At 45.6% G+C, this 24,988-nt stretch overlaps 1 protein-coding gene across 2 annotated transcripts in view; it reads left to right on the top strand.

Annotated features, from left to right (window-relative positions):
* Positions 1 to 24,988, top strand: part of MAP4K5 (mitogen-activated protein kinase kinase kinase kinase 5) — a 217,084-nt gene that overhangs the window by 152,691 nt on the left and 39,405 nt on the right. The window contains exons 14-17 of one of the 2 annotated variants that reach the window (XM_082242653.1): positions 15,731 to 15,786; positions 19,598 to 19,662; positions 21,630 to 21,672; positions 23,521 to 23,638. In XM_082242653.1, coding sequence (XP_082098779.1) covers positions 15,731 to 15,786; positions 19,598 to 19,662; positions 21,630 to 21,672; positions 23,521 to 23,638 — 282 coding nt within the window. Of the gene's footprint in view, positions 1 to 15,730; positions 15,787 to 19,597; positions 19,663 to 21,629; positions 21,673 to 23,520; positions 23,729 to 24,988 lie in introns of both variants that reach the window. The other variant, XM_082242652.1, reaches the window with a different exon arrangement.

Below are 24,988 nucleotides of genomic sequence, written 5' to 3'. Positions count from 1 at the left end.
CGCTTGCCACCTGCTAAGTTCGGTGGTGGGATGCACACGAGAATCAAGACTAATGCTTGGCTGGGGCTGGGCAGGTGGGACCCCCCAGGCAAGTGGGGCTCCCGGGCAACTGCCCAGCGTGCCCATTCGGTAAGATGGCCCTACATAAAAGTGGTAAAAGCTGCGTATTGCACGCATGTTTAGGCGCATCAAGCCTTTGACTATTTGATTTTATTGGGCCGAATATAATTTTTTCTGGCCATTGAAATGTTTTACTGTGCCAAAAAAAAAATCGATCGAGATCGGGATTTTTTTAAAGATTAATCGTGGAGCTCTAATGCAGCCCCACGGCAAAACAACCCAGTGCAGTGAGGCCACATATGTGTTGTGTTGGCGTCAAGGGGTTAAGGTGGCAAAGACAAGAGTGTTGATGGGCTAGAATCCTTGTCAGTTTTTTTTTTTTATTTGTGTCTGAGTCTGTTGGGAAGATTCATCCTCTATTTGTCCTGGTGACCATTACCTCTCACAACAACACACAAAAGAACTCTTCCAATGGGAGGACATTTGCTCCAATAACAATTGCTGCTTCCAATTGTGTCTGCAGGATGAGATATGATGGGAATTATCTCAAATAGGACTCATCTGGCCAAAAAATAGCTGACTCTGGTTTTAACCACTCCTTGCTCTGTCCAGGGAAAAAAAAATAAGATATATATTTATTTTATTATAATTATTTTATATTTCAATATACTTTATTGGTTGCAGTTAGAAATTCAGGTGGGGTGTCTCTGAGGCAAACTCAGAGCTGAAATTTTGTTAGGTTCTCTTTAATCGCAAAGGTACCTGTCATTAGGAAGTGCTAACCTAGCTTGGCATCTCAAGATGGTGGTAAATACCAATCGATTATTAGAGTTGCTTGGCAGATTACATTAGGACAAAGAGCAGCATGCTAATCTCAATTTTGCTTTTGTAATGAAGCACAGCCACCTTTCTATATGTCACTTAGGTGCCTGCTTTGCATTGTGGGATGCACTAGCAGGGGAGGGGATCGACTTGGAGCAAAGTGAAGTCTTTGGTACATTTTGGCTCTTTCATGGGCCTCTGGAGAACAATTATAATAAGAGTAACTGCTAGTTGTAGTGCTTTCCGTCATTTCTTAATGACAGGTTTCCTTTGCTGAGCTGTTTTGTTTTGTCTTCTGTTCTTGTTTCTCAGAGGTAATGGAAAACGCATCTGAATCCTCTGTCCTAATTACAAAAGTTTAACCAAGATGCAGTGTTCAGACTTTTTTTTTAATACTTTCTTTGTACTTTTTTCTGCTGCCATTGTGTTGTGATGAATGCAGGACTGTGATATTTGAAGTCCTGTATTTCATATTATCCTCGTCTCTCCTGAAACAGGAACTAAACCTACCAACAGCTGTCACTGGATGCGGCTTGTATACACAGTTCCTGTGTGTCCTATTGTCAAGTGTCCCAGTTCACCTTTTGCACTTCCTCTTGATTGCTGTATAAAAGCAAATCTGTTCAGTTTAAGGAAATTTTTAAACATTTAAAATGGTCTACATGTTGCCAAGGTTGTGCAAATCATGTAAAAGGGTTTGCTGTAATTTGTTTCCTCTCTTTTTTATTACCGTATATACTCGAGTATAAGCTGACCCGAATATAAGCCAAGGCACCCAATTTTACCACAAAAAAGTGGGAAATCTTTATTGACTTGAGTATAAGCCTAGGGTGGGAAATGCAGCAGCTACTGGATCCAACTGGACCACCACAAGACCCAAAACAGGGGCTGTGGACATGGTATAGGAGATGCAGGGCTGTGGACATGGTTCAGGCATGGCACAGGAGATGGTACAGGCATGTTACAGGAGATGCAAGGCTGTGGACATGGCACAGGAGATGGTTCAGGCATGGCACAGGAGATGGTACAGGCATGGGACAGATGGTACAGGAGATGCAGGGCTGTGGACATGGTACAGGAGATGGTACAGGAGATGCAGTGCTGCGGGCATGGTACAGGTGAATCTCCTGTACCATGCCCGCAGCACTGCATCTCCTGAGGAGATGCAGGGGCTGCGGAGGAGTCTCCCTTACCTTTCAAAGAGGTGCCTTACATTTAAAAATGGCGCCGTCTGGTGCCAACACGTCATCGCGCATGCGCCATCTGCCCGGGAATTACCAAACGTGTAAGGGCTTTTACGAGCGGCGGCACATGCGCACTAACCGGGAAAAGGGTAAGTGAGACCGTGACTTAAAAAACATGCTGAAAAAGTCGGCTTATACTCGAGTATATACAGTACGGTATATCACCCTTCTTTTTTTAAAGCAATTCGTCTCATTCCTTTTGTTGTCTCATCTAAGAGTACCTATGCAATGAGGTTGTTGTAAGAGGTTTATCCTTCTCTCATGTCCAATTCTCTACCATTCCTCAGCCAGAAAAAAAATAGTTCCAGCTTATCAGAGTAGGAGTGATGATGTAATTGAGTGTACAGCCGTGGCCAAAAGTTTTGAGAATGACACGTGTATAGTGCAAAAATCCTATAAATATATTTAAATCATAAAAAGGATCAAATATACAATTAAATAAATAAACGGTACACTGGTGGTAATTAAAGTGCATGTGCCAAAAAGAAACGTTGGTTAGGCTTAATATCAAAAGCCCATAAGAAGTGCTCAGTGCCCAAAACAATATTTCTCTTACGTCCTCCGACAGTCGCCGCCTCTTCATATTCGTCACTAATGGGGGTTATTGACCTTTGCTCCGTAGGAGTGCTAGGCAACAGAATATATTAATATCAAAGCTTTTAGCATATCCCATGAAGTTTATTTGAAGTTTTTTCTCTTTCTTTTACTTAGCTGTTTATTTCCAGCGTTAGTTCTTCTGATGAAGATGATCGTGCGGAGTTGGGTCTGGCCACCCTGGATCCCAGGGCTCAGGGCCGGGGGCTTCCCAGCCTGCCATCGAGCGTTCAGCTTAGGTTTTGCCCTGGCACATTGAACGACCCATCCCTGTTCGCTGCAGGGATGCTATCGGTGAGGTGGCTACCTCACTGGACGCCATTGCGGTTTCGCAACTGCACTGCGTCATGCTTGCGACACTCCCTGTCCTCAGTACTGCGGTTTGGTCGCTGGAGCGGGCTCCCCATGCCATCCGGACGTGGTAAGTGTATCTCTATGTGGGGACCTGTCTTTTTTGGGTGTCCGTCTGGGACTGTGTAACCCTGCATGTCTGTGTGGCTGCTGTGCTCCCTGTCAGTTCCTGTGTGGACTTGCTGCCTGTGTGTGGGCTGTGAGGGGGGGCTCTCCCGCTCTGCTGGGTGCCATATGAAGCAGCAGGATTTTAGACATGCTGTGCGGCGATCCGCCATTTTTCTGGGGCAAACATTATGGTGGCAGGTCCTGTGAGGTACTGCACACGTTTTTGGTGCCAAACGCCGCCATTTTGGGCGGCGATCGATCCCACATGTCAGCGCCATGTTCTCTTTGCCCAGGGTTTTGTCCTCAGCTGAGCGGCCATGTTTGTGTAGCCTTACAGAGGCTTCATAGGGGCGGTCAGTCTTGCATCACTTCCTTTTCCTCTGGGACAGCGATCGGTGCAGCAGCCTGTGTGAGCTCTCCATGTTATATATCTCCTTTTTTCCTGTATTCCTTGCCCAGTTTCTTATCCCTGTGGGGGTCAGTGTGTTCAGTGGGTGCGGTGGGCAGCGCTCGCCGCGATCTTAAAGGGGCAGTACCCTTTATTAATTAATTTGCTGGGGCATGGATTCTCAGGATTGCAAGTTTCCTCCCACCTTGGTGGGGGGCCAAGGGGCTGCTGCTTCCCCCGAGGGGGCTGATCTGGCCACTATTGTGGCAAACTTAGCTGCTCAGGTGCAGATGCTGGTGGCTGATCGATCCACAAAACGGCCCAGGGTGTCTATTTCCTCTGATTCAGAGGGCGATGGGGCTGCTATGGCTGGAGTGCCCTTCTCAGGGTCTCACTCATCCCTAGACCTTGTGGGGTCTGACGGGGAGGCTGAGGTGGAAGGGGTTGATAATTCTCTCCCTGGCTCGTCTGAAGAGCTTGCACTCATGGATGAGTTGGTTGCTTCTATCAAGCAAACGCTGCATTTGCAGGATGAACCATGTCCTCCTGCTTTGATGTCCTCTTATGGGACGCAGAGAAAACGCAAAACTTCGCAGGTTTTTCCTTGCTCTACGGAATTTCAGCGCGCGGTTGATGAGCAATGGCGCAATATAAAGAAGCTTTTTGCTGTGCCGAGTAGGTTCAAGCTGCGTTATCCCTTTACACCGGCTACTGATGAACGTTGGTGTGTACCGCCTCAGGTGGATCACGCTGTAGCGATTTTGAATAAATCAACTGCGATCCCTGCTGAGGATACCCCGGTGTTTCGGGACCCGACGGACAGGAGATTGGAATCTCTGGCCCGTCATGCTTATACGGTTGCTGGCTCTATGCTGAAGCCTATTTTTGCTTCCATAATGGCAGCCCAGGCTATTGCGGATTGGACGCAGGTGCTCAAGCGCACTCTGGTGGCTGACTCTGCCCCGCCGACAACTTTGGCTATGGTGGATCAGATTCATCAGGGTGTCATGTATTTGTGTGATGCGGACTTGGATTTAGTCCCTTTGGCGGCGCGCCTTTCTAGTGTGGCGGTCTTGTACCGTCGCCTGATATGGTTGAAATGTTAGTCGGTTGACCAATCTTCTCGCAAGACTCTGGCAAATTTGCCCTATGCGGGATCTCGCCTTTTTGGCGAATCTTTGGATGCTCTGATAAAGGGTATTTCTGGGGGTAAGAGCACTCTCTTGCCCCAATCTCACAAGGCTAAGTTTGTTCGTGGTAAGAAGAATGCTTCGTTTAGGCCCTCTCAGGGGTCCTTTCGTGCCTTTCGGTCGCATTATAAGGGCAAGCCCTTCAAAGGCCAAGGCTCCCAGAAGAAGCCGTGGGCGGGTAAGCATAAGTCCGGCCAGTCCGGATCCGCTGCCCATAACAATGCGGCCTGAAGGGGCGCCCTCACCCGTTTCTGGGGTGGGGGGACGTTTGCTCGGTTTTCTTCAACCCTGGCTGGACCGCATTCGGGACAGGTGGGTTCAGGAAATCGTTCGATCTGGATACAAGATCGAGTTTCTCTCTCGGCCGGCGGGCAGATTTTTCCCCTCAAACCTTCAGCTGACTCTGGAGCGCTTGCAGGATCTGCACCTGGCGGTGCGGGACCTGCGGGCCCAGGGAGTGGTGGTTCCGGTGCCTCATCGGGACAGATTTCGGGGGTTCTATTCCAATCTGTTCACTGTGCCCAGAAAGGAGGGCAAAGTACGTCCGATTCTGGACTTAAAAGCTCTGAACCGCTTTGTGCGAGTTCGCAAGTTCCGCATGGAATCCCTACGCTCGGTGGTGGCTGCCCTGGTTCCGGGGGAATACATGGCCTCCATCGACTTGAAGGATGCGTACCTACACATCCCCATTTTCGAGGGTCACCAGAGGTACCTTCGATTTGCCATTGCGGAGGATCATTATCAATTCGTGTCGTTACCCTTCGGTCTCGCTTCGGCTCCGCGGGTTTTCACCAAGGTGCTCGCGCCGGTCCTGGCCTTACTGAGAGCCCAGGGCATCTCTGTCTTGGGGTATCTGGACGATATCCTGATTTCTGTCCGCGACCAGTCAGGGTCTGGTGAACGACCTGTCCATCACGATGCAGACTGCAGGAATTCGGCTGGACGATCAATTTTCCAAAATCGACGTTGTGTCCATTGGTTCGTCTTCCCTACCTGGGGATGATTCTGAACTCGGTTCAGGCGAAGGTCTTCCTGCCGGAAGACAAGCTTCAGACACTTCAGTGCGAAGTCAGGTCCCTCAGGGACAATCAGTGCTCATCCCTCCGGACGTGTATGAGGTGTCTGGGATTGATGGTTTCGGCCTTCGAGGCGATTCCCTTCGCCCAGTTTCACACACGGGAGCTTCAGGCGGAGGTTCTGGCCGTGTGGGACGGGCGTCCGCAATCTCTGGATCTGCGGATTTCGTTGAACCGCCACACCCGAAGGGGTCTTTTGTGGTGGCTCCAGTCCCCGGCGGTGTCGGGGGGCAAGTCTTTTCGTCCCTTGTCATGGACGGTGGTCACCACGGATGCCAGCCTGTCGGGCTGGGGTGGTGTTCTGGGCGTTTTGTCCGCCCAGGGTACTTGGTCGGAGGAGGAATCCTCCCTTCCGATCAACATTCTGGAATTGCGAGCGATAAATCTCTGCCTTCTGCGTTGGACGGACAGGCTTCAGGGCCGTCCAGTTCAGGTGCAGATGGACAATGCCACGGCGGTGGCCTACATCAACCACCAAGGGGGCACCAGGAGTGCCCGGGCGGCTCGGGAAGTAGCCGACATTCTGTCTTGGGCCGAGACGCACGTCCCGGCGATTTCTGCAGTTCACATTCCGGGGGTGGAAAACTGGCAGGCGGATTATCTGAGCCGCCAGACCCTGGACCAGGGGGAATGGTCCCTTCACCCGGATGCCTTCCAGATGTTGTGCGCGAAGTGGGGGTCCCCAGATGTGGACCTGTTCGCGTCTCGTCTAAACCACAAGGTGGAAAGGTTCGTGGCAAGGATGCGCGATCCTCGGGCAGACGCCTCGGACGCGTTAGTGACGTCCTGGCATCAGTATCGCCTGATGTATGCCTTTCCACCGATTCAGCTGCTGTCCAGGTTCCTTCGCAGGTTGGCCTCGGAACCGAAAACGGTGATTCTGGTGGCACCAGACTGGCCTCGCCGGTCTTGGTACGCGGACCTCGTGAATCTGGCGGTCGACGCTCCGTGGCGTCTGCCACTTCGAAAAGATCTCCTGTCTCAAGGACCGATATTCCATCCTGCTTTACAGTCGCTGGCTTTTTAACGGCCTGGCTGTTGAAAGCCAGGTCCTGAAGGATAGGGGTCTCTCCCCTGAGGTCATTCCCACTTTGATCAAGGCCAGTAAGGCCTCTTCAGGGAAGATTTACTACCGTACTTGGAAGGCGTATTTTGCCTGGTGTGAGTCCAGGGGGTTTTCCCCTCGCTCATACTCGGTATCGAGAGTGTTGGCTTTCCTTCAAACGGGCGTGGACCAGCGTTTGGCGTTGGCCACGATTAAGGGTCAGATTTCTGTGCTGGCCGTTCTTTTTCAACGTCCTGTGGCGTCTAACTCTTTGGTTAGCACCTTTGTTCAAGGGGTGCGACATTTGGTCCCTCCAAGGAGGGAGCCTTCTTAGTAGCGATCACTTCGGCTCGCAGGGTGTCGGAGCTGGCGGCCTTGTCCTCTAAGTCTCCGTATTTGGTGATTCACTTGGATAAGGTGGTCTTGCGACCTAACCCATCTTTTCTTCCGAAAAGAATTTCTGATTTTCACCTCAATGAGGACATTGTCTTGCCTTCGCTTTGCGCGAAGCCAAAGCATCCGAAGGAGGTGGCTTTACATTCCTTGGATGTTGTTAGGGCAATCAGGGTTTACCTGTCATCGACAAAATCTTTTCGCAAGTCGGATTCTCTCTTTGTCCTTCCTGAGGGACCTCGGAAGGGCATGGCGCCAAATGGATCAGACAGACCATTGAGCAGGCCTATGCTTTGAGGGGGAAGGTTCCTCCCGTGCCTGTGAAGGCGCACTCTACCAGATCTCTGAGTAAGTCTTGGGCCTGTCCTCATCGGGCTTCTGTGGCCTAGGTGTGTAAGGCGGCGACTTGGTCGTAGGTTCACACCTTCTCCAGATTTTACAAAGTGGATGTTCAGGCATCGGCAGATGCTTCTTTTGGCCGTAAAGTCCTTAGTGCGGCGGTGCCTTAGGGTCCCTTAATTTGGCCCTTGGCTGTTGGGGTGTTTTTACCCCTAGGTTACTTGTTTTTTCCTGGGTTGTTGCTCCTGTTGAGCACGTTTTTTCCTGTTGCCCAGTTGGTTCTCTTACTTTGGTAAGGTTCCTTTCTCTGATGTGGGTTTTGCGTTGCTTTAGGCGCGGCTGTTTTTTTCCCACCCCTCGTGTCTACACTGCTTTGGGTTGTCCCCATTAGTGACGAATATGAAGAGGCGGCGACTGTCGGAGGACGTAAGAGAAAACTGAATTTTTGTAAAATCTTACCTGTAAAATTCCTTTCTCGGAGTCCTCCCGACAGTCGCCGCCCCCTCCCCTCTTTTGGGGTTTGTTTGTATACTCTACTGCTATTCTACTGAAACTGAGTTGGTATGCAGGAAGCAACAAGGAGGTATTGACTGAGGGGACCACCCCCTGGGGGTGGGATATGCTAAAAGCTTTGATATTAATATATTCTGTTGCCTAGCACTCCTACGAAGCAAAGGTCAATAACCCCCATTAGTGACGAATATGAAGAGGCGGCGACTGTCTCAGACTCAGAGAAAGGAATTTTACAGGTAAGATTTTACAAAAATTCCGTTTTTTATATGCACTATAAATGAAGCAAAAGTGCACAGAGTGTGATAAAATGTATTATCTTACACAGTGCTTGTGGTGATTACGTCAGTGAGGGAAATAAATATATCAGTGTAATTAGTAGTCGGATAGGTATTATCTCATTATTTATAAAGTGACAATGTGCATAAGAAAAAATGACAAATCAAAATAAATATATCTGACCCTTTTTGGGTGATGAGAATGGTGTCCGTGAAAAAGTTCAAAAGGATAATAAGTGAATGATGTTGGTGAGTCTAGTGCCTATACCCGTGATGCCCACTAGGTATCGCACTCACCCTTCACAACCCCTATGTATAGGGTATTTGGCTGTTGCTGTTTGGTAGTCTCCAAAAAATTGGGTGATCCGGGGGTCCTCTGTCTAATGAGCGGGCTCAGGTGGGCCTCCAAATGTTCACACGATCTAGGTGCTCAAACAGTCAACAATCCCCATGGTGTAGTACATAATAACGGATAAAAATCAAGTGTATATGACTCACAATTCAGGCTGATCACATTCAGTACGAGACGCCGGGATACTAACGCATTCCACGGGTCAACTCTTCAAAACCGGAAGTGACGTTGACGTACGAGAACTCCGCCCTACGCATTTCATCATGCAGGCGTCATCTGGAGCGGTCTGTTTTTCATTGTGACAGCTTGCGGATTCACAATGGCAAGCAATCTTCAGGGACCTGTGCCGTGTCCCAGAAGATTGCAGGGAGGGAGAAAATGACTTGTGTCAAAACTAGGTACCCCCCCAAATGTGGCATGTAAGAGGGTAAAGAGTCCATAAAGCAGAACTTGTTCTTTTGGGTAGAACTCTGCTTTAAGTTTATGGAGAGAGTCAATATTTGCAGTGTTGACCCTTCTTTGCAATTCGCCCTGGTATGCTAATAATCAACTTCTGGGTCACATACTGACTGACGGCAGCTCATTCTTGCATAATCAATGCTTGGAGTTTGTCAGAATTTGTGGGGTTTTTTTTTTGTACAACCGCCTCTTGAGGATTGACCACAAGTTCTCAATAGTATTAAGGTCTAGGGAGTTTCCTGCCCATGGACCCAAAATTTCCATGTTTTGTTTCCCAAGCCACTTAGTTATCACATCTGCCTTATGGCAAGGTGCTCCATCATGCTTTAAACCATGGGTGTCCAACCTTTTGGCTTCTCTGGGCCACATTGAGGGTAGAGAAATTTTCTCGGGCTGCATATAAAATATATACTATTAGTTAAGGTATATAAGTAATAAAACACGGCTGCACCCTTCCCGTGCTGCCACGCCCCCCCCCCCCCCCAGCACTAATTTAACACAACTAGTGGATGATCCCCTCCGAGGCTGCCTCTGTGGCCGTGCCCCCGACTCGACTTCCTTCCTCCCCCAGCAAAAAAAAAAATGGTCAGGGGGCAGTGGGCCACATTGCCTGCGGTTCCGGGCCGCAGGTTGGACATGCCTGCTTTAAACGAAAAAAGTGTAAATATCGTGCTAACCAAACAAACAAAAAGCTGCCAGCGCTAAACAACTGAAAATACAGGTTGTAAAAATAAATTAGATAAATAATATGTGCAGCGCTGAAGTATAATATGTGAACTAAGAACATTCACAAACAATACATGGTGATTAATCATATAAACATATCACATGGTAATAAGAGTCCCATAAAGTGTTATGTAAACACATAAGTGAAAGGTGAATAAAGTCCCATATAAACTAATATATATAGAGCATTGTAGATCCCAAAAGTGAAGGATTGATCCAGCAATGGTAAAGATGGTCAGTAAAGTGTTCAGATCCCGTCACCAAATGGAACAAATAAAATGGGCGCTCACCAGATGGTATGGACCTATAATGCCGTAGGACATAAAGGTCAAACACGCTTCACAGATAAGCTCCCGGATTCCTCTTTTTTTCAGAGCTCGCAGTGAATGGAGAGGAGGAAGGGTGAATCCCTCATTCACCATATCACATGGAAATAAGCCAAAAGAAAAGGCACTTAGTGTAAAACTGCTTAAAAGGAAAATTTATTGGGAAGCAGATATGCACTTACAGACATCCAAGGGTAAACCAGCAATATTGCAGTCAAGACAAGTGGTCTACAGTGAAATCTTGACACGTTTCGTCTTAGTAGACATTCTCAAAGGATCATGCTAGAAAAGGCATTTTGTCACTGAACTGTTCTTGGGTGGTTGAGAGAAGTTGCTCTCAAAGGATTACTATTTTTACATTAGTACACACGTGTATGGTTTTTGTCCATCTGTGTCTTCTGTACTTTTTTAGGCCTATAAAGCACCACTTTGAGTGCTTAAGTTCATGACAAGAGTTCATGTCGGATGCCATTCTTTATTTATGGCTGTGTTCTTAGGAAAAATTGTGAGTGAGCCCACTCCTTTGGCTGAGAAGCAACCCCACATATGAATGGTCTCAGGATGCTTTACTGGTGGCATGACACAGGACTGTTGGTGGCAATCTTTTCTTCTCCGGACAAGGTTTATTCGTGATGCCCCAAACAATTGGAAAAGGGATTCATCAGAGAAAATGACTTTACCCCAGACTCCTCAGCAGTCCAATCCCTGTACCTTTTGCAGAATATCAGTATGTCCCTGATGTCTTTCCTGGAGAGAAGTGGCTTCTTTGCTGTACTTCTTGACACCAGGCCATCCTCTAAAAGTCGTCTCCTTACTGTGCGTGCAGATGCACTCACACCTGCCTACTGCCATTCCTGAACAAGCTCTGAACTGGTGGTGCCCCGATCCCGCAGCTGAATCAGCCGTAGGAGACGGTTCTGTCGCTTGTTGGACTTTCTTGGGTGCCCTGAAGCCTTCTTCACAAATGCAGTGGAAATGTTTTTTTATGGGATTGAGTTCAATTAATTGCAATTCATCTGATCACTCTTCATAACATTCTGGAGTATATGCAAACTGCCATCATAAAAATGGAGGCAGCAGGCTTTGTGAAAATGTATATTTGTTATTCTCAAAACTTTTGGCCACGGCTGTACAAAATCCACTTTATCCTTGTCTTGTTCAGAGTACTAGGACACTATCTGTTTAGAAATCAACATTGTGATCTTACTATATTGTCATTAACATAATGTGATTTTCTTGTTTGTCTAATTAATCACATACAGACCACTGTTCAAGGTTACCCCTGAAGAAGGAGTTTCAACCATTGTCACTCCAAAACACGTTGGGTTTGTGCCCTGAAATTTTGTGGTCAATATTTACACGCTGTTGTATTATAATGTACTGAGCTTGCCAATCCTTTTTAAACATAATGTGTCATTATTAATGTTTTTCAATAAACGATATACATTTTATATCATGTCTTGTCTATATTAAATTCTAACATATATAAGTGCCTATAAAGTCCCACAACAAGGGGAAATTTCTCTATACCAATTGTATCCGGGATGTGGCACTCTTAGGAGGTATCCAACACGAGCACAATCTCTTTATGTTCAGAGTACTACAGCATATACTCATACGAGGGCCGTGTTTTCCTGCACAAGGTTACACAGGAGTTCCATGCATCCCAGTGCAGATAGTCCCATTCATGTCAATTTGGAGGCAGTGGCTGTACAGACACAGCTGCTGCTCCCAATTTGACATCCGTGTGGGTTCTAGACATGTGCCGGTTTTCGGTAATTCGATATATCGCGGTATTGCATACCCACGGTATTGTTATTGTGGCATTTTTAAAATACCGCGTTTTTTTGCTCTCCAAGTCTGCCTTTTAAATTGATACTTTTCAGTGAGCTGGATGACTCATTCACTCACTCAATAGAAACAGCTCTGGTAATATGATCCTAGAGTGAGAGACTTGGCTCCTCCCTGTAACCAGACGTCTCCCAGCACAACACACCCACATGCTTATTCCAGGGCTCAGACAGATACAGAAACACTGCCTAATTTACAAGCAAGTTTCTGCAGATAGAATTAGATAGATAGACAGATACATAGAATTAGATAGATATTATATATATATATATATATATATAGATAGAGATAGACACACACATACATGCATACATACATGGGCATAGCAGCATAATATATATATATATATATATATATATATATATATATATATATATATATATATACATACACACACACACACACACACACACACACACACACACACACACACACACACACGCATAGCAGCTCACATTACATTATTATATAGCCATCAAGCAGTGTCTGGCCCACCTGGTGATGACTGGTCCTGGCGCTCTGATCCGATGGCCTGGTCATTAAGGGGGCAAATCCTTGCGGTCCAGAAGTGGTTAAACCTGCAGGAGGAGCGGTGTTTTTATCTATAAATGACTTTACTATTGCTTTAGGCCTGGTTCACATGTATGCGGGTTGGTGGTTCACATGTATGCGGGTTGGGGGCCCACATTTGCACAGGCATAGCAGCCCATTGATTTGAATGGGCTTGAGCTGCTATGCCTGCGTTTTCGGCTGAAAAAAGGTGCATGCAGAATTAAAAAAAATGCAGTGGCCATGAAATCCTTCTTTTGCACCATGCGACTTACCTGCAGTTGCTGCACACGCAAACTGTGTTTTTAAATGCTGGGCCCACGTATATAAAAAACACAGAAAGCTTGCCAGAGCAGGAACTGCTGGTTAGTCGCATGGTGCAAAAACAGGATGGATTTCAAGGCCACTGAATTTTAAAAAAATGCTGCATGCACCTTTTTTTCTGCAGAAAATGAGGGCATAGCAGCCTGTTCAAATCAATGGGCTGCTATGCCTGTGCAAATGTTCGCCGCCAACCCGCATACATATGAACCAGGCCTAAAGCAATAGTAAAGAAATTTATAAATAACACCACCGGTCCTCCTTCAGGTTTAACCACTTCTTGACCACAAGGATTTGCCCCCTTAATGACCAGGTCCATCAGATCAGAGCTGAGCGCCAGGACCAGTCATCACCAGGTAGGCCAGACACTGCTTGATGACCTATTTTAGGCCTGGTTCACAGAGTCTGTTCTGACTGACTATATAATAATGTGAATAAATGAACCAAAGTCCCTAAATTTAGCAATGAAATTCAAGTGACGTATAAATTTAATAATTTAAATTTACTAATTGAATACTGTGATAATACCGTATACCGTGGCAAAACCTTAATCAATTAATCGCAGCATGAAAATCTGATACCGTCACAAGCCTAGTGGGTTCAGGTACACAGCCCCGAAGACACACACTGCCTGTGTTTGGGACCGTGGACCTGAATAGATGTCAAATTGAGAGCAGCGTCTGTGTTTATGTAGCTGCTGTGCCACAATGGATATGGGGCTGCTTGTACTGGGATGCACAGAACGCCTGTGCAGGAAAACACAGCCCTCGCATAGGCGCACGCTGTATTACGCCTTTGTGAATGAGACTTAAAAGATGGGTTTCAATTCTGATAGGGATACCTAGAGAGCTTCAACAGGAGAGAGAGCGGCAATGAAGAGCTAACAGAAGCCTAGAACAGGTACTGTTAGATGGCAGGAGGAATGGCATTGTTTTACTTTAAAGCCTCCAGGAAAAACAAAACTCCTCCCTTGCAGTGGTGCTGCCCATGCACTGCAATGGTTAAATGCTCATTTATGTCTAGGGTAGGGTAGGGTGACCAGATGTCCCTGGGCTGACGACACTGTCCCTGGACCAAGTTTGTCCCCGGATTTAGGGCCAGATTAACATAAACAGGGCATCCCATGCTGGCTGAGAAATAGCCTGGTCGTTCGAATGCGGATGCTTCCTGCTGGATGGAGGGTGATGGGGAGCAGGGGTCAGAGCTGATGCAGCTGCATGGAGAGTTTAGCTGTTTTGGGGGGGAAGGGCTAAGAGGTGGCTGCAGAGATAATCTGTGAGAAAAGGGTGCAGAGGTGAGCTATGGATGTGGGGGCAGAATTGACTTCTGTGCATAACAAACCTCTGATCCCTGCACTCTATGCCTAACACCCTCCTGTGTATTATGTAGTCTTGTGCCCAGCACTCTGTGTGTAATGTAGTCCTGTGCCCAGCTCTCTGTGTGTTATGTAGTCCTGTGCCCAGCGCTCTGTGTATTATGTAGTCCTGTACCTAGCTCTCTCTGTATTATGTAGTCCTGTGCCCAGCTCTCTGTGTATTATGTAGTCCTGTGCCCAGCGCTCTGTGTATTATGTAGTCCTGTGCCCAGCGCTCGGTGTATTATGCGGTCCTGTGCCCAGCGCTCGGTGTATTATGCGGTCCTGTGCCCAGCGCTCGGTGTATTATGCGGTCCTGTGCCCAGTGCTCTGTGTATTATGCAGTTCTGTGCCCAGCGCTCTGTGTATTATGCGGTCCTGTGCCCAGCGCTCTGTGTATTATGTAGTCCGGTGCCACTTGACAAAAAAAATCCCTGGATTTAATTTTAAAAATCTGATCACCTTAGTCTAGGGTACTGAAAAAATCTTTATGTACCTGATCCCAGCTCCCTGGCAGCCAGCGCTCTCCTCTTCTCCCTGTCGCTCAGCGTCCTCACATATAATGCAGATCTATGAGCCCTGCATTGTACTTGATGACCTCGGAAGGTATGCAACCACTGGAGCATAGGAGAGAAGAGGGTGCAGGGAACCGTTCTTATCCTAGAGGGAGGCTGTGGGAGATGGGCTAAAAAAAGTGCTTTTTTTGGTATCCAAAATCTAAATAACCATTTAACCCTTGCAGAGCTGGGACAGTCCCGTTGCAAGGGAGATTTTTATGGTTTCCCTGGGGGTCAGCTTTAAAGATTGTCTAAGCCCAAAATCAGAAATATATTATATATTGCAGTTTACCAGTCCTTAGATGTGCACTTTTCTTTTTTCATCTGGTGAGTCTACCAGTAACACAATTTCTGTCCTACGGTGCCAGTGCTCACTTGGCCGCCTTGTTGGCAGAAAAAAGATAGGACTATGGAACATCACCTCCCTTCTATTGTCCCGAGATACACTTACATAGAGGGATGTGGTTCTCTAGTTCTCAGAGAACAATGTGATTAATAACAGCACAAGCAGAGAGCACAGGGAATTATCTGCCGACAAGATTTCTGGCAGGATCAACAGGTATTTCTATTTGGAACATATTATGCAAATAATAACAAAACGCTTCCAATGGGTGGAATATTTAACTGACTAAAATAGACAAAATAGAAGTTCTTGTTAGATCTGTATACCCTTTAAAACCAGCACGTGTTTTTATGTCGCCTTGTACTCGCTAGTTAAATATTAATACCGCAGTGACCTCGTTCGTTACATATTAATACCCCAGTGACCATTTTGAGACATAGTAGCAGAGTTGTTGTCTAACTAATGCTGTTTTGTTATTTATTTTTTTTCTCCAGTTGACAAACTACAGTTTGAACCGCCACTCAGAAAGGAGACTGAAGCCAATGAAATTGTGAGTTAATTGTTCTACAAATAGGATATTTTTTAGGATATAGGCCCCTTTCAAACAGGCGATCCGATCCGATTGTCAGTTTTTCAGGCAGACCTGATTGGATGCTCCATGCATCCCTATGGGGCAGCGGGTGTCAGTGGTGACATGTCCGCTGACACCCGCTGCTCTCTGATCCGATCCAATCCGTGAAATCCAGACAGATGGAAACCCTATTTTCCATTCCTCTGGAGGATCGGATCGGATGAGAACGGACAGGCTGTTCGTTCTCATCCGATCTCCCCATAGATGACAGTGGGGATCTGACAGCTTCATCTGCGCACACAGAGCGGAGACCGAACTGTCATCTGCCTGCTCAGCGGGGATCGGCGGATCAATCCCCCACTGAGCAGAACGGACTCCGTCGGGCAGTGTGCCCGTGTGAAAAAGGCCATACCCTCGTTTGCGAGAGTACTGGTTCTTACTACCTAGACATGCCAATCCAGGTGAGCGATTTAAAGTGGAACTAGAGGCATTTTTCAACAGATTGCGAGCGGGCAGGCTGTTTGTTGCATAAGAGACATGCAGTGTCTTTTCTGCAATGAAAAATGCCTACCTACCTGCTCTGTCTTCTGCGGCTTGTAAACGCAGATTAGCTCACGTTGCACGGTCCCTGTTTGCCGGGATGACTGACTCTTGTGCATGAGCAGGAGTTGCATCATCCTGCATCAGCCAGTGATACCCGAAGACCACCACTCACAGAGAAGATGATGACACCCGTGAGGACCCCTCACGGACTTTGTGCCATTAGACAGGAGAGAAGTATAGTGCCTTTAGTTCCGCTTTCAAAGCAACATGTATTACCATAATTTAAAGTGAGATGTTGAACATCTAGAGTGACTCGTGATGGCGAACCTTAGCACCCCAAATGTTTTGGAACTACATTTCCCATGCTGCTTAAATACACTGCAGAGTGCATGAGTATCATGGGAAATGTAGTTCCAAAACATCTGGGTTGCCAAGGTTCGCCATCACTTATCTAGACTGTTGGCCTTTGCCCATCTCTGTGTATATTTAATTTTTTATTACAGGTACTTGTATAGCTCTTACAATTTACCCCGTGCTTTACATATACTGTAAATGCGCACATTACATTCACATCAGTCCATTACAGTCTAAGATCTCGAACATTCATACATACAAGTACTAGGGCAATGCCTGCATGGTTGAGATGAAAAACCAATGCCTCTACTGCTGCCAGGCACAAGTGCTAACCACTTTACCACTGTGCTGTAAAAAAAAGCAATACATTTGAGGGGAATAACAAAGAAAATAATACTTTTTTTAGATTCATAGAGAATGTCCTTTCCATGGCCCTTGACGTGAGATACTGCACCTTAACCAAGCAAACACTTACCATACCCCTCCTTAAAAAGGGGTGAAAAAAATTTGGAGTGATCTATCTATTAGCAAGATTACAGGAACAAAAAAAATGTTTGCCTTGTTAAAATGCTTCCTATATCCATTGTCAAATTTAAGCTGGGCTCACACTGGTGCAAATTGGATGTAGGTTTCCCCACATTCAATTCGCATGTCAGGAGACTGTGACCGCCTCTCAATGGAGCTGGCACATACAGCTCCTGGGTGGCTGGGGTGCGGTTTGCGGAAGGGCCCTGTGTTTGTTTCAGGTCCAAATTCAGCCACAAATTCAGACCAAATTTGGACCTGAAAAGGTAAACAGGAACACACCAGACCCCGAGCTGCTCCACACAGTGTGAACCCAGCCTATGTGATTCTGCAGGTATGAACAGAGAATTTCGCTTTGTACGTTTACACCAGCTCCTTTGTGTGTTTCGATGCCTTTCATAGATAAATGGCACCCCAACATGCCTTGGCACACCACAACAACAATGTTCAAAAAGTTGCAGCATGCACTAAACTTTACCGCATTGAGGTGCATTAGAGCCCATTAATTTGTATGGGATCCCTAGCATGGAGGGGTAAACAGGCCACAAAGGATTACTTTTGCTGCTTCAATATTAAATTGTAAATCCTCTATCTACCATCAACACGTGTGTTGGTGCCATCTGCTGGAAAATTATAGACATGATGAAAATGAGATATTTAATTTCTTTCTCCTAAATTTGTGAAGCTTTTCTCTCACATGCTTCATTTATTGTTACAAGAACATTTGGGTTCATTTTCTAGCAAATGGAACTGTCAAAAAGTACTGGTGTTGCCATGCAGTATGTGGCTGTGGACAGTCGTTTTTGAATCTACTCTAAAAATAAGTGAATTTGCAAAGAGGAGTGGGTATTGGCGCTGCTCTATTCTACCGCAGAGTGTTAGACTGAATTTGTCATATATCATATAGTGCCCACAAATACTTGATTAGGTAAACATATGGCTATAAAAATACACAAAATGCATACAATTTATATATATATATATATATATATATATATATAGTGAATTTTGTGCAAAAAAGCAAGTGCCCAGTGAAAATAATCAATATTACTAAAAATACAAACACATGATGAAATCTATTGTGCCTTAGAATATCAATTGTGCTTATTAAATATAAAGTGACCAATCACGTATAAAGTGACCAGTGCTACCAATCGTATGTCCTTTTGTGAAAAAATATAGTCCATCCATTAGTACAGTTTTCCACCCTTCATAAATCAGTACTGCAAGTACTCCTCTGAGCTGCCTCCACAGCTCCACCTGGCTGTAGATATCCAGGGCCACCCCTAGGGTTTCTTACTCTCCACAACGGTTTCAAACATACATGCAAATTGAATTTACGGTATCACGCTATGAAGCTTGTCTTTTAACATTTGCATGTACATTTGAAACCGTTGTGGAGAGTAAGAAACACCAAGGAGGAACCCCCTAGGGGTGGCCCTGGATATCTTTATACAGCCAGGTGGCGCTGTGGAGGCAGTTCCTGCCCTCAGAGGAGTACTTGCAGTACTGATATATGAAGGGTGGAATACTGTACTAATGGATGGACTATATTTTTTTCACGAAAGGACATCTGATTAGTAGCACTGGTCACTTTATACACTATTGGTCACTTAATATATATTATATATATATTTTAAGGCACATGTGTTTGTTTTTAGTAATATTGATTATTTTAACTGGGCACTTGCTTTTTGCACAAAATTCACTAATATATATCTATATATATATATATATATATATATATATATATATATATATATACAGATCGATATATATATTATGATGCATTTTTTTGTATTTTCTCTTCCGTACATTGACGGACACAGCTCCTTATGTTCTTGACCAATGGGTTATACTGCCCCCTACAGGAGTAGGAAACTAGGTAGGAAAAAGCTTGACTACGCCTATGGACATCCCCAGGGGGTATAATCCCACTCTCAGCTATTGGCACTCAGCTTTTTTTCTGCCTATATGCATTTTTTGTATTTTTTTTATTGGTATATGTTTATCTAATCAAGTACTTTAGGGCACGGTATGATATATGACAAATTCAGTCTAACACTCTGAGGTAGAATAGAGCAGCGCCAATACCCACTCCTCTTTGCAAATTAATTTACACTAAAAATATGATTGCTGGGATTTGGTATGTCTTGGCATTGCTGTAGTACTCCTGCGTTTTTCCTTCTTTATGGACCCAAGCAATGCGTGTAAACCTTGTATGTCATACATGTTTTAGTATTTCTATTGCAGTTTACTGCACATCTGAATTAAATATACCAAGGCTTGATTTTTACGTTTTTGGGATTTTTTTTTTTTTTACCTGTAAGACTTAAAATTGTTTTTTTTTTTTTCTCTACCCTTTCAGGGAGGAAGTCAAGATAGCGATTTTTCGCATAGCTGGAATCCTTTTGCCAACGGCGCAAACAGCGAGTAAGAAAGTTACTGCTTTTAAAGGAATAATCAAATACAGGGTTGAGCCTTTTCCAGATACTTAATAAGGGGATCTACTGAATAATTTTCAGCCCCCAGCTCATTAAGAGAGAAGTTTGCTTTCGGAAAATAATAAATGCACTTATTTTTGCAGGAAAAAATGTGCATGTATTTGTTTTTTTTTACAGCAGCCCACAAAGCACTGCATAGGCAATCAGTGGGTGCAATGTCATGTTCCTGTATACTCTTTCTCTAGATTTCTGCCCATATCTCTGTATGGGCTTTCAGTTAGAAGGCTAGAGGAAGATTCAGTGAACTGCATGCACTGATCAGAGAACTCATCATCCATTGAGAACACCAAGTCCCTTGGCTGCAGTGGTTTATTCATTCAAAGATCTCTGTGAATGAATGACATGATTGTGCAGGCTCTGGGAGTGGTGTGGGGGTGCTTAAGAACAGGGTACATGTTAAACCCTAAATACTGGTGTAACATGTTCCTACAGGTGAGTTTGGCCTTTAAAGGGTGTACTCTGGGATAAGCAAATCTTCTCTAAACCCAAGAGGCATTTTTATTCTTTCTTGACTTTTGGTATACTGACCACGGTGTATCATAGCTGCTGAGCCCTGACACCGTGGTCAGTGTAGGTGCCTCCATCATCTGCAGCTCTCCTCTCTGTCGCCTGTGTCCTCAACCCCCCTCCCTGCCTGTCAGCTCCATGTCATGGTCTGCCCACCCCTCCTGCTGAAAAATCTGTTAATGTATTCTATAATACTCTGTTTCCTAACCCTGTGTGCCTCTGTCTGTGTTTTTATAAAAGAAATGCTGTGAATACCTGATTTCAGGGTGCTGCTCAGCGATCACGTGACCGGCCGCCTCTCCTCTTTTGAGTGACGTCAGCAGGAGGAAATCGGCCCCGCCCCCTACAGCTGTCAGGCGGGGAGAGGCGAGGGCGGGCCGCTCACGTGATCGCCGAGCAGCACCCTGAAATCAGGTATTCACAGCGTTTCTTTTATAAAACGGAGACAGAAGCACACATGCTTTTAGGAGACAGAGGGGATTATAGAAAGTCATGCAAGTGACTTAACCACTTTAACAGTCCCAAGATGTGCTTTAGTTTTCTCTGTTCAGCACGTATTTAGCGATTACATAAAAATAGCTGTTGATCCTGCCAGAAATCCAGTGTCCTTTTAACTTAATGCACACTGAACTTTCAGCCTATCCCAGTTTTCCTTTGTGAACTACAGAACACCACCCCTTGTATTTTATGGTGAAGGAGAGATATTATGAACTTTTTCCACTCTAAATGACAACAGTACTGCTCCTATATACATGCATGCATACATACATACAGTAGAGCATGTGAGCGTTGTCATACGAGGGAAAGAAGTATGTTACTGCAAAATCACCAAGCCTGAAAAAAAAAAAGAAAATGAATGCAGCCACCACTTCTAAGAATTACTAAGCTGCAATATAAGTTTTGATTAGGTTTAATTTTATGTGACCATGTTTCAAAATTTAAGTAGAAAAGAAGATTCCCTTCCCGTGTCACTCATGGTGCTTTATCTTCTAAAGCTTTGGTGCCCAGAAATTCCTAGCTCTTGAGTGAAGATCGGCAGCAATGAAGGGAATTATCTCCTTTACAGGAAACCACCTTCACTAGTATTGCATTTTGCCATTGGGTCACTTTTAACAGTCCTTCTGTGTAAGTATCTGGAAATGGTCGACCTTGTAATCCTAAAAGTTGTTTTATTCTACATTGCTTATATGTTATATTTTGCAATTTTATCAGAATTCGCACATATTCATATACTCTATGCTATTTGAACAATCACAATAGTTTCGTGGCGGTGGTTGAACACCCTAAAAGGTGAAAACACCTTTGCTCTTGCAAGTCAAATAGTGTGGTTTAGTTGCTTTAGGCCAATGGTTTATATTTTTATCTGATTTCTATCATGTTTTATTTCAGTTCAACCATGAAAAGAGCGGTTCCGCCACCACTACCTCCTAAGGTAATTTATTTATTTTTTGTATGTAGTTCTGGCTGATTTACACTTTATAAAATCAATTCCCTCCCATCCACGCATTTTTGGTTGATGGGTGAATCCCTCTTGTGGAGCTACTGTATTCTGACCGCAGGGAAAGTTCCCCGTCCTCAGAATACACTCATCAGTACCACAGGCTATAGCTGGTGTCACAGATTAAGAGAACATTTTCCAACAGGCTGGTTGTACAGCTGTCGATCGAGAGAACGACTTTTGTACAACCAGCCTGCCCGTAGAATAGATGGATTGAAAGTCGGCTGGTCCCTGCTGAACCCGTCAAATTTCGAACCATCGATGGCTGGCTTTACAGGTCCTGTCCTTCCCCAGCCTGTGACTAGGCCGTAAAAGGAGAAGCAACGGACTGATAAGCGAATCTCTCCGCCACTCTGCTCTCTCCTCCTATCACTAATCTCTCGGTCACTCTGCTGCTCTTCTCTAATCTCTTGGTCACTCTGCTCTCTCCTCCTATCACTAATCTCTTGGTCACCCTGCTCTCTCCTCCTATCACAAGGAGATGGAATCATCTCTGTGTTAGTCTGCGCTCTCTTCTTATCCTTATTAGCACATGAGCTCTGCAGTATACATATTTGGCTCCTTGTGCTACTTTTATCTTTCCCAGTCTGAGCGCTGCTGTACAGGGACAGGATAATGCCGGGTCAAATTTAGTTACTTAGACTGCTTGCATTCACAAAATATACATTTAATTGTATATTGATACTTACAGAGCTGCATTAAAGTGGAAGTAAAGTCCACTTTTTAGCTTGTATCTACAGGTAAGCCTATAATAAGGCTTAACTGTAGGTACAGTGATAATCTCCTAAATTTACACTGTTTACGAGATATTCACACGGGCTGCAGCCGGTGACGTTACCGCACATGTGCTCTTAAGGGACAGCATACCCATGCCAGAGCTTCCCGCATGCATGCACCAGAGTGAGGTCATCGCGGCCCTAGCCATTCGTACAGCCGGGCCCGCGAACCCTACAGGAAGACCGGGTGAAAATGGAAGCGCCAGGGAGCCGTGACAGCGCTGCGCTGGAGGCTCAATGTGCAGGTAAGTCTGTCATAATGTGCTAATATGCATTGCATACATACTAGCACATTATGACAAACCGCTGCAAGGGACCCGGTTTTTCTTTTGGGCTTTTTATTACCACTTTATTGTGATTTCTATATCTGGCTGGAGTTCAGTATTAAAGCTTTCATAATTTTTCACAAACTGTGCCTTTTTAGTTATAGTTTTAATACCTAAAATGCTAAAAGTAGTGTACTGTACAATAAATTAAGCCTCCTTTCAGACAGGGTGGACACGGTTAAGTGGATCCGCCTGCTCAGTGGGGGATCTCTCCATTAATCCCGGCTGAGCAGGTGGATGACCGGTTTGTGTCCGCTCCGCTATGCAGAGCAGACACAAACACAGCCCCGCTGTTCTCTATGGTGCGGTTGGATGGAAGTGGACCGCCTGTCCGTTTCCATCCAACGGTCATCCGATTGCCGGACGGATGGGGAACAGATCCCCATCAGTCTGTTTTAAGCACATAGGAATGTGTCAATGGACGGAGAGCTAGGGATGGTCGAAGTGGGTCTGTCTGAAAAAAACTGACAGTTGGACCTGATCGGTCTGTCAGTGTGAAAGGGGCCTAAAACCTTTTTAATGTATGGATACTTTTCAGTTCATTGGAGAATGTGAAGCTTTTGATTTGGATTAGATTATATAATTTAAAGTAAATCTGCGTAGCTGCAGCATCCATCAAACCTAAATTATGTTGCTTGCATTGCCATGAAGGAACTAACAACTGGCCTTTCTTTTAACAGCCTGTGAGGATGAACAGCTGTCCAGAAAACAATATGGATGACGAGGAGAGATCCAGCACAATCAAACAACAACCCGGTAACACGGCTTCCCAGTTCCACCGGAGGCAGAGCTCGCCAGGTTGTGGTCGCCATACGGCACCTCCCAATAATGTGCTCTCTAGCAGCATCAGCAGCCCCGGACTGACCAGCAGTAAATTCTTTGAGATGGGTAAATAGCACAAAGCAGTGGCAGGGAGACCGGAGACTCCACTGCAGCCCTGCCAGAAAAGGGTTAACGCCATGCCACGTGGCTGCCTGAAAATGACATCATTGACTCCATGACACTTGCTTTTTCTTTTCAGCTTTCTAACTCTGCAGGTCCTTCCAGTGGATGCGGGGGGGAGTGGATGTTCTGTCTGTACTTTGTAGGTACAACTTATGAAGAAAAGAGGTCTTAAGGCTAACCTGTAATTTGCCCATTTAGGGAACAGTAATACATTTGCAGTTAACCTGACCCCCTCATTGTTTATACTTGCCTACCCCTGCAGCACCAGTTTACTGTCCTGTTATTACCCAATGCTTCTTTATTTGGCAAAGCATTTCCTTTCCTCCCACATTGCCTGAAGTACATGTCCTTTTTTTAGAGGCTGTCTAGGAAACCAACATAATTTCCACTTGTCCATTGATGGAAGCTGTTCAGTGATTAACTTGAAGCGGAAGTATACTCCGCCATTAAACTTTTACCAACAGGTAAGCCTATAATAAGGCTTACCTGTAGGTAAAATGAATATCTCCTAAACCTGCACGATTTAGGAGATATTCGCCCTGCATGCAGCTGCTGACAGTCCAGCCGACCTTCAGAGCTCTTTGCCGGCTGCTTGCCGGAAAGTAAACTCCCGCGCCCTTGTCATCGCGGCTCCGGCCACTCACAGCGCCGGAGCCGCCGAACCCGGAAGAGACGCCGAGGGAACGTGACAGCTTCCTCAGCGTTGTCCGGGCGATTGGGTCGGGGCTTCGTTCTAAGGTAAGTATTTCATAATGAGCTAGTATGTGATGCATACTAGCTCATTGTGCCTTTGTCTTGCAGGTTTTTTTTTTTTAATGTTGTGAGGATACAAACGCTTTAAAACGGCGCTCCACCCAAAAGAGGAAGCTCCGCTTGTCGCACCCTCCCCCATCACTGCCACATTTGGCACTTTTTGGGGGGAACGAGTACCTGGTTTTTGATTGCTGCTCGTGATCTACGACATTTCGGCCCCTCCTTCCCCTCGCTGCCTTCTGGGACACACAAAGGTCCCAGAAGACTGCGGGGGACCATTCAGAAAGTGCAGCGTATGCGCAGAAGGAAACAGGCTGCAAAGCTTTACGTCTTGTTTCTCTTACTACAGATGCCGGCGCCTGCACCCGAAGCCGTTTGTCGAATCCGCTAGGGGTGCCGACATCGCCGGATTCCTGGACAGGTAAGTGTCTCTATATTAAAAGTCAGCAG

Source organism: Pelophylax lessonae, assembly GCF_965119305.1.
Source record: "Pelophylax lessonae genome assembly, chromosome: 13".
Lineage (NCBI taxonomy): Eukaryota > Metazoa > Chordata > Amphibia > Anura > Ranidae > Pelophylax > Pelophylax lessonae.
This window is presented reverse-complemented; position numbering and strand designations above follow the sequence as displayed.